The 10,648-nt window shown below is 51.8% G+C and overlaps 1 protein-coding gene across 1 annotated transcript; it reads right to left on the bottom strand.

Annotated features, from left to right (window-relative positions):
- Positions 1–1,863: 1,863 nt before the first annotated feature.
- On the bottom strand, positions 1,864–7,620 carry LOC119366011. Its single transcript, XM_037631694.1, has 2 exons — positions 6,823–7,620; positions 1,864–1,921 (listed from the first exon to the last, which is right to left on the bottom strand). Exons 1-2 carry the CDS (start codon positions 7,123–7,125, stop codon positions 1,886–1,888), a joined length of 339 nt encoding a protein of 112 aa, XP_037487591.1. The 5' UTR covers positions 7,126–7,620; the 3' UTR covers positions 1,864–1,885.
- Between the last annotated feature and the right edge of the window lie 3,028 nt (positions 7,621–10,648).

The following is a 10,648-nucleotide window of genomic DNA, read 5'->3' as shown; positions in this document are numbered from 1 at the left end:
GGGGTGATGCCTCCTACATCACGCCAACCCATCACGTCTGGCAGAGCAGATCTCACAGGATAGAGATCGCGCATATCTGAACATCCAGCTTGCACCGCCGGTGCGAACCGAGTCAAAGTGGCCCAGTGGTCAGCACGGGTATTGAAGAGCTCTAACCTTAAGGCCCGATTTTCACGGTCCTTATCCTCGAGCATCTCAGCAGTGGTGCGAGTCCGTGAATCCTCCTGAGTGGGGTCAGCATAGATAGCTTGGAGATACCCTTGTGCTCCCGGAAGTGATCCTGGCATATACCGGAAATCAGAGTCCCGAAATAGACCAGATCTGACTCGCATAATGGTCATCATAGAGTAGGAGGCGTCCTGCACAGCCATCTCAATAGTAACCCCGAGTCCATAGGAGCAGTGAAGGGGCTCGGTGGATCCAGGATAAGATGGAAATATCCGGACAGTGCAGAGATACTGGCTTTGATTGAAGCCCCGGAATTGCTCCTCGACCGTGTACTCAGGATACCAACGGTATCCAGCCTCAGTCATTACCCTGACCAACTTGGCAGTATGGCCGGGTACATCTAGGCATCGAGTCAGGCGAACCACTTGATTGAGGTCGCGAGTGGCCATCTGAAAGCACAATCATAATGCAAAGGCATTAGAATTCCTAGCAAAATTTCGGCAGCATAACAGCTGTAAATGCTCAAGAAGGATTTTGAGACATTTGACAAAGGATTTCGTACACACTCAACATCATCATATCAAAGTTCTGAATCCATTCTAACAACATAATGTGGTAGTAGAACTGAACTAGGCTTGTATCCATCAAACTTATAAGGTACTACTGATTAGTAACACGTGATCCTGATAGAGAGAACAGATCCTAATTCCTTAACCCCCGGTGGAAGAATGGACTGACTCAGATCAGAATGTCATAAGATAAAGGAGTAAAAAGAGCCTTACATTCCAACCCACAAACAATTCCCCTACATATAACTAAAGAATTTCTAGACTCAACATCGACCAGTTTGGCTTGGAGAACCTACAGGCAGTCCGGCTCTGATGCCAACGCTGTCAGGACCCCGACTCGATGTCACATCGATCTAGCCGGTAACACCTCATATCACTTTGCGGCCTCACGCACGGTATCCCCACGGGTGTCGCCTTACCTTTGCCCGGGACCGTTTGCGCCTTTTGGCTCACGTATATGATAGTGTCGCTAGCATCCATATGATAAAGAGCCCGGGCTGACATGACTAGTCGTAAACCCAAAGTGGCACAGACTTACAGGGACAGGCATCCATGACCCATCTTCGAACGTGTCGGTCATCAGCAAGTGGGTCCGGGCTGTAGCACTGGGCTAGCAGGACTCCGGTAAACCGGGCTGTAGCGGGCTAACAGGACTCCGGTACTCAAAGCGTGACATTTCCCCGAAGGGACAGACACAGGAACGAAGAAGGACACATGCCGGCCAGCCTAAGTGTTCCAGAGCAGTAGCAAGCTACCATGGCTCAGCGGTAACACTAGGAGACATTTCCCGGTAAGAGAGGCTACTAAAGATAAACAACTAGATAGTCAGATCCCACACATACCAAGCATTTCAATCATACACACAGTATGCTCGATATGTGCAAATACAACGAAGCATCACAACATGACTCTACGACTCAAGTACTTTATTTAAGGCTCAGGAAGCCATACATAACATACACAAAGGTACGGGTCTCACGACCCAACATACAAGTCATACAGTCATACAACCAGCAGCGGAAGTAACTTGTCTGAGTACAGACAACTAATAAAATAAAAGAGGCTTGGAAAGCCTAGCTATACTACGTGGTCCTTCACAAGCTCAGGGTCACCACCTGGGTCTTTAGCCTACTCGTTGATGTCAACGTCTACATAGAACCCATCAGAAGGGGTTGCAGCGTCTTCTGTAAAAATGTAAATTATAGCAACATGAGTACAAAGGTACTCAGCAAGACTTACATCAGATCCTACATACATGCTTAGTATCAAGAAGGGTTGGTGGAGTTATTGCAGCAAGCCAGCTTTGACTCTTGGCTAGGCTATCCTACGATACTCCAACTTGAAATGGTTTTGCGCACACGAGTCCACTACTCACCATTTCAATACACTACCGAGGATCCACCTCCGTCTTCCTACGGAAGAGCCATCCTCGGCACTCACACTTATCTTGAGGCTTTTAACAGTTTCCATTTACTTGTCTATGAACTATATAGGCAACCAAGTAGTCCTTTACCGCGGACGCGGCTATTCGAATAGATTATGATCACCCTGCAGGGGTGTACTTCTTCATACATGTTTCCACCACTTAGCATCTGCACACGACATGTGCTCGGCAGACTTCAAGCGAAAGCCGACGTGGGTGTAGACCACGACCTACCTAAACACTTAAGCCTCTAGTCCAGGTTTATCGCCTATTTAGGTTCCATCCGCAGGGAGTCCGGCCGGGGTTTCCCATACGGCCCCGAACGATGTGAACAGGGTTCCCGAGATACCTAACGGGTATTCGGTACACCCGGCCACGTACCTACCGCATCACAGCCCACCCCTACAGTCAGCGCTGTCCACGGCCTCCAGTAGGCTACAAACACCAGAAACTACTTGCAACTCCTGGACAGAGAGCTAGGGTGAATAAGAAGTCGAGCGGGGTCATATTTCAGGGCCCAATGCATGGTAGTAGTTGTATCTTAAATCACGCATACAGATCTCAGTGCTTAAGGTCGGCTTCAATGAAACAACCCACCATGTACTCCTACATGGCCTCTCATCGATACCTTTACCAAATCGTGTTCACCACACCACTCTCATTACCGACATAATCATTTCACTCTAGCCCATCACCCAGATGAACCAGACCTGACACGACTCTAAGCATAGCAGGCATAGCAAGGTAGGAACAACACATACATATGGCTCAATCAACTCCTACACATGCTAGTGGGTTTCATCTAGTTACTGTGGCAATGACAGGTCATGCAGAGGAAATGGGTTCAACTACCGTAGCACACAGCAGTTTGAAACGCGTTGTCTTAATGCAGTAAAAGAGAGCAGGAGCGAGAACATGGGATTGTATCGATATGATCAAATGGTTGGTTGCTTGCCTGACGGGTCGGTGCACTGGTATTGCTCTTCGTCGGGGTTATCACGGTACTCCTCGGGGGCAGAACCTGTCGCAAAGGACACCGATACACAACCATCACCAAACAATGTGCAACAATATGATGCATGCATGAAACATGGCAATATGAGTGTGTTGGGCTAATGCAACTAAAACCAGAAGGGTTTGAACAAATTTGAATCAAAGATTCAAATTTCCAACTCAAACATGGCCTTTTAAAGTGCTTTTCCTTGTTCTGCTTAAAACATCAATTTAACTTGTTTGATCATGCATGAAAATAGTACAGATGGATAGATTGGATTTTTCTGATCATTTTTCATATATAATTTGTCTGATTTGGAGTTACAGATTAAAAGTTATGAATTTTTGAAGTTTAAATAATATTCTGGAATTTCCTGATTTAATTTAAATCCAGAAATATAAATATTGCGCCGGCATGACGTCAGCATGACGTCAGTGGTCAACTGCGGCTGGATGAGGTCAAACCTGACGTGTGGGGTCCACACGTCAGTGACAGGGGGGGTTAAACAGGGTTAATTTAATCCTAATTAGGGGTTAGTGGCGCTGGGGCCCACTGTCAGTGTCAGGGGGGTAGTTAGTTTAACTGATTCGGTTAGTGCTAATCCTAATTAGCTACAGGGCTGGGCCCACCTGTCAGGGACACAGGGGGGTTCCTGCCGTGGTCAAGGTGGGTCAAACCCACCGGCGACATGACGCCGGCGAGGCCCGAGACGGCGGCGCGATGCGGGATCGCGCTACAGGGCACGGGCGAGGCCGTGCTTGGGCTCGTTGGAGAGCTCTTGCTCCCGCGCGTCGAACGGTGGTGGTGGCCGTGCCTGGGGTGGCCTGTACCGTCGACGGCGACGACCGTGGCGGCTGCCGGAGCTCGGTTGAGCTCGGGGTCGAGGCTACAACGGCTGCGGGGATGCGGGTTGGCACCTACGGCTTCTACGCGGTGCGGTGAGGGCGTGGGTGTGCTCGGTTGGGCGCTACGGTGACCGTGGCCACGACGGCGACATCGCCGGCGGCGTCGAGCTTCGGAGCTCAAGGGGCCGGCAGCTACAGAAGGCTAGGGACGACGGGGCAAGGGGGAATCGAATCAGTGGCTCACCGCGGAGCTGCAGGGATGGTTAGCGGGCTCGGGGACGGCCGGAGTGCAGCGAATCGACGGCGATGACCTCCGGTGGCCGAGGAGGGGAACGGCGACGTAGGCGGCGATGCAGGGCTTCCGGAGACCCGTGGAGCGGTGGGGAGGAAGAGGGGGTCGAGGCGGAGCTCCTGAGCTAGTCGGGGGAGCGAGGGGTGGCCGGTGACGGCTGCTATGGCGAACGGCGGCGAGGGTGGTGTTCGGCCGTGCGAGAGAGAGAGCGAGGGAGAGGAGGGAGGAACTGAGGGAGAGTGAGAGAGAGCAGGGGGGAGGCGTGGCGTCGTCCGGGGCATCGAGCGAGGAGGGGAGGGCAGGCAGGCAGCCGAGCAGGTGGCGTGGCACGGTGGCGCGCGCGCGCGCCGGCCACACTCCCCTCCCTCTGTCGAGGACGAAGACGACAGAGGAGGGAGGCGGGCTGGGCCGCCTGCTGGCTGGGCCGGCCAGCTGGCTGGGCCGCACAGTGGAGGAGCCCAGGTAAGCTCCTCCTGTTATTTATTTTTCTGTTTTCTAATTTCTGACATTTGTTTTGATTTAAATAATATATTAAATCATTTATTTAACTTATGCCAATTTTTGCAGGAGCTAGATATATTATTCCAGAGCTCCTTTATAATTGGCATAATATTTGGACATATATTAATATATAATTAATATATTTCCAATGCAAATATTTATGCATTAATTCCAAATGCCCAAAATAAATACCTATGAGCTCTTAAAAATATTGGTTTGATTTTTATCTCTGTCCAATATTTTCAGAGAGCAACATGAGCATTTTCTTGGACCCTTTTGGAGAAATTTTTATTTGGATCATTTTCAGGAATGATTCTGAGGGTTTCACAATCCCCATTTCAAGTTAAATGGAAATTTTAAACATGATGCACACACTCTGATGCATGACTAGCTAGGGTGTGACACCGGGTCTGGGGCACACACTGGTCCGGCGTGCTCTCAGAGGCCGCCGCTGACAACTACCGCCGCTCCATCTTCAGAATTGTACTGATGCATCAACCTTGCTCGGTCTACCTATTGTCGATGCCACCACGGCGCCCAATGACACCTCCTCCCTGCGCGCAAACAGCTGTACATATCGCGGTCGCCACTGATTATACCTGGCCATACCTCGGGCCGGGCCTAGCCAAGCCCGACGCAAAAAACCCAGGCCCGGGCCCGGCCATCGGGCCTGTTTTTTGAGCCCGAGCCCGTCCCTAACACGTAAAAGCCCGCCGGTCTCCGGCCCGGCCTAGCCCGACCTTCAGAAAAATGCAAAAACGACGGGCCCGGGCCTGGCCCAGCCATCGGGCTCAAAATCTAGGCCTAAGCCCGGCCCGGGAGCAGCGTCGGGTCGGGCCGGGTCGGGCTTCCCATGGCCAGGTATACCACTGATAGACCTCAGCGCCATGCTGCCACGTACCACCAGCCGACACAGCTTTAAGCCCTTGGAGGATCTGTCGTGCGTATCACCTGCCGACCAGGCATGACCAAGCATAGCACCTGTCGGTCAGGCATGACTTGACATCTCCGCCGAAGCTTCGTGCAAGACGAAGCCGCTCCACCTCCTGCCTCTGACTTCCAGCGCTGCTCCACAAAACGACGCTCCCAAGAGAGAAACGACACCACAGTGTCGCCATCATCCGGTCTGGAACACCAGATCCTAGGGTTTCCCCCAGAGCAATACGAGTGGGTCGACGGAAGTCACATGACGATGCCTTCATCAAGGTAACGACGTGGAACGCCGCCATCGCCCACCGTCGGCTCGGTTTTCACCGGCAACTACATCTCCCCGACTCGCAGCTGGTGCCAGATGACGGATCCCGAGATCCGAACACCCACCCTCAGGCCGACCACCTCTGACGGAAGAGATGACCACCACCGCCGGCTGCACCGGTCAGAACAGATCTGATCGGAGGTGCCGCCGACGAGACCACCAGGCCCTCCACGCCGATGTCACCGATCTGAAGACAGCATGCACGCCACCGCAGCCAAGTCAGCCGCCGCCCGAAGGGCCATCCGCAGCGCCCGCAGCCCTGGCCTTCGCCGCGCCAAGCCGTCGCCATCCGAGGACGGGCCGGCCTCCTACCGCCTGCCGCCATCCGCCGCGCCGCAGATCCCAGATCGGTCGCGCCACCACACGCCTTGGGGTCCGCCCCACCCCGAAGACGCGCGAGAGAGGAGATCCCCGCCACCGCCGTCGGCCCCCAGGCTTAGCCCAGCGGCGTCTTCCGGCGACGGCGGAGGGAGAAGAGGAGGGAGTTTGCGGCGGTGGCGCCTAGGTTTCTGGCCGCCCGAGTCGCCCTAGGGGGATGACGATGCCCTTCATATGTGCAACTACAACTATTTGATAATTTTCTCAAGAAAAAAGCACTGCAAAAAGTAAGATCGTGATATTCAACCAAGACTGAATGCTTTGTTGTGCAGCCGTGCAGAAATTATAATCAACTAACCTAAAGCGTCGGCAGTAGGACATTGAGAGCCGCAAAGCACACTGAAATATTTTATTAGCATTCTGGCGAGCACCATGTTCCTGGGCACTAAATACTCACCTTGATATCCAAATCGAAAGGATCACCGTTATTTCTGCTCTGTCTGATTTGATAATGCACACACACCAGGCGCTTCCATGACAAGGCCTCCTCCGGCATGCACCTGACCATGTGGTCGCCGCGAAACAGCGGAGGCGGCAGGACCTTGAGGCTCGCCTCGGGGCACATCTGCACGAAGTGAGCACCGGGAAGCAGCAACGTCACGGCCACCCTGAAGGTCCTGCCGTGCTTCCCCGTGAACCCAGAAGCCTCCACATGAGCGGGCGCCCTGGAGAAGACCTCCCGAAAGACGTGGAGCTCCATGAGCGGTCTGTCCTCGCCGAAGATGAAATGGATGGTGTCGAGACGGAGCGAGATCCGAGCCTCGCGGCTGTGGCATGAGGGGTGGCGGCGCAGGACTCATCGGCGTCGGCAAGGCGTCTAGATGGCGGAGTTCCACAGGAAGACGTGGGACGGGCGGGTCCAACGTGAAGCTCCTCGGATCCGTCCGGGTTCACACGCGGTGGCGCACCAGAGGCGGATAGCGGCGGTCAGTAGGAGAACAGGGTCGCGGGCGACGTGAGGGGGAGGAGGACCTCGGATGGGTGGGGTCGCCGGTGGGGAAGAGCACGGGGTTGCATCCGGCTGTGTAGGTGCAGCGGCAGACGCGCTAGAGGGTGGGGCGGCAGCTGAAGGCGCGCTGAGCGGCGAGGGTCCGACGGCGGCGGCGGCTAAAGGGGCGCTGTTGGAGGCAGGGCATCGCGCTGGGGATAAGGCGCGGGGCGTGGCGCTGGGTTTTGTCGGATAGCGCGTGAGAGAACCGCGTCTTGCCCCGACCAGGAAACACTTGGCGCTCGTGGGCCGTGCGATATGCTGGCAACGAGCGGTCGAGGCGCGGACGCTCGGTTTAGCGAAATCGTGTCTGGGTCTCTGGGACCAATAATGCTACACGTACAGGAGATTACGGGCGTTTTACAGGCTGACTAGGAGTCCGTCCGACGTGGCTGCGAGGGTGCGAGCGCGCGCTGAACTGAAAAGAAAAAGATAAAATAAAAAATAAAAATCCCGGCGGTTTCCTTTCTCTCCCAAGCGACGACCGGCTCGCCCAGATCGGCCAAGCTATCTGCTCCAGTTCCCCTCATGGCTGTGTGGATGCGATCTCTTTCGACGCGTCAGGATGTGCTACCTTCAGGCGGCGAGGCGACTTCCTCCTCGTTGGATGCCCCATGGCTGCCTCCTCCGATGCGTCGAGGCGATCCCCTGCTTGTCGGCAGTGTCAGGACCGGTTCCTCCAGGGCGACCAGGCGATCCCCTGCTCGTCGGCAGCGTGACGGCCGGCTCCTTCAGAGAGGCGAGGCGGCCTCGTCGTATAGACGCTGGAAGCGCCGTGGGCGAGCCCCGTGGAGCCCTGGGCGGCGTACATGCTAGTCGTACGGCGGCTGACGATGCTGATCGACCTGCTCCTGAGCATGCAGGGCAGCGTCGACGTTCTCATCCCCCCCCGCAGCTGGACCAGATGGACGAGCTAAAGTGCCAAACTGGTAGCTCTGAATTTTGCTTCAGTTTTGCTTCCTGCTAATCTGAATTTAGGGGAAGCTCTGAATTTTGTGCAAGGACTGAATTTTGTTATGTTTTGCAGGGAGAGGAATAGACACTCTAGCAGCAGTGGTATTCTCTATGCAATCAATTCGGTGAAACATTTAGTGTTGTTTCACCGAATCAAAAGAGACCAAAATCAGACCACATATGATTGCAGATTATGCGTGTGTATGTGGAGAAGATGACTGGAGTGTGCAAGTTCCATACAGAATTGCTCGCGTAGTTGGTGTTGATTGTAACGTGTACTTTTCATTATATGATTTTGTGTGGTTGTAAAATCAGACCTTATGAATTAGATCAATATACAAGGTTGTTTGTTTCTTGAAAAATTGATGGATGGTAAATCCTGTGTGACGTATAAGTTGTGATCATAATGTTCCAACTAGAATTATGAATAAGAAATCTGTCCTGATGGAAACATCCTTGTTCTATTGCAAATGTGTGAGACAGAAAACTCTCATTCATGAGAATTAGCTAGCGGCAATGCGCACGTACACATATCCAAGGAAAATTGCAAAAGTATAACAATCTCATAAAGCAAATCTGGTACTTTAGGGAAAAATCCTGATGACAAAATATAAATTTGGTGCCCGGGTGTCTTTCAGCTATTACATTAAAGTTGCCAAGTGCATAGAAAGTACTGCATCCAACCACTTGAAATGACATAAATCTTGTCTAACTCTGATCCACCGTATTGTTCCGCCCTCCAATTCCATCAAAGTGCAACTCAGCAGAACTGGGCACTACAGTCGATCCTTGCTGAACTTGAAACAACATACTTGTATATTCTCCTAGGATTGGAGGCATAACCATTGTCGATAAACCTCCAAATGATACCGTAGTCGATTCTTGGGGTACATTTATGTTGCCAGCGTTAATGCCCAAGTCAAATGATTCCTGTCCAAAGAAGGTGATAAAATAACATTGCTGCTCAAGTGTTTACTAGAAATAAAAGGATGAGAAATAAAGATACCTGAGCTGTGATACTACAAGCCTGGCCATCCAAATAAACATCTTGTTGACTCTGTTTTAGATTGCAAGAAGTCAGTAAAATACATGAAAAAATATTGCTAAACAGCCGGGAGCAAGAATTAGATACCATATGTTCTATAGCATTTTGTTGTAGAATATCATCCTCTGAGGTTTTTCTTTTTTTGCTGGACCTTTTATTTTTCATATTCAAGGAGCGAGCCTGAAACAAATACAATTTTACTGAGCTCACAAGTGTGAATTTAGGTCTTCTTTTTCACAACTGAAAAATGTAATATTCGAAATGATACCTCTTTTTCAGCTTCCTTCTTCTCCTTTATTGCAGCCTTTTTCTTCTCCATTTGTTCTTTTTTCTTCTTCTTTTCGTTTGCTTGGCGAATAAGCTTATCAACCTTAGATTCTTTTCTCACCGAAGGAGGGCGTCCAGCACATCTAACAGTGTGACGCCCCCGATTCAATCGTACACTAATCATGCACGCAAATGTGTACGATCAAGATCAGGGACTCACGGGAAGATATCACAACACAACTCTAAAACATAAATAAGTCATACAAGCATCATAATACAAGCCAGGGGCCTCGAGGGCTCGAATACAAGTGCTCGATCATAGACGAGTCAGCGGAAGCAACAATATCTGAGTACAGACATAAGTTAAAGAAGTTTGCCTTAAGAAGGCTAGCACAAACTGGGATACAGATCGAAAGAGGCGCAGGCCTCCTGCCTGGGATCCTCCTAACTACTCCTGGACGTCGTCAGCGGCCTGCACGTAGTAGTAGGCACCTCCGGGGTAGTAGACGTCGTCGACGCTGGCTCCTGGCTCCTGGACTCCAGCATCTGGTTGCGACAACCAGAAAGAAAGGAAAGGGGAAAAAGAGGGGAGAAAGCAACCGTGAGTACTCATCCAAAGTACTCGCAAGCAAGGAGCTACACTACATATGCATGGGTATATGTGTAAAGAGGCCATATCAGTGGACTGAACTGCAGAATGCCAGAATAAGAGGGGGATAGCTAATCCTGTCGAAGACTACGCTTCTGGCAGCCTCCGTCTTGCAGCATGTAGAAGAGAGTAGATTGAGGTCCTCCAAGTAGCATCTCCAAGTAGCATCTCCAAGCAGCATCTCCAGTAGCATCGCATAGCATAATCCTACCCGGCAATCCTCTCCTCGTCGCCCTGCGGAAAAGCGATCACCGGGTTGTCTGTGGAACTTGGAAGGGTGTGTTTTATTAAGTATCCGGTTCTAGTTGTCATAAGGTCAA

This window comes from Triticum dicoccoides, chromosome 1A (genome assembly GCF_002162155.2).
Source record: "Triticum dicoccoides isolate Atlit2015 ecotype Zavitan chromosome 1A, WEW_v2.0, whole genome shotgun sequence".
Taxonomy (NCBI): Eukaryota; Viridiplantae; Streptophyta; class Magnoliopsida; order Poales; family Poaceae; genus Triticum; species Triticum dicoccoides.
The sequence above is the reverse complement of the archived record's forward strand: the minus strand, read 5'-3'. Positions and strand labels throughout refer to the sequence as shown.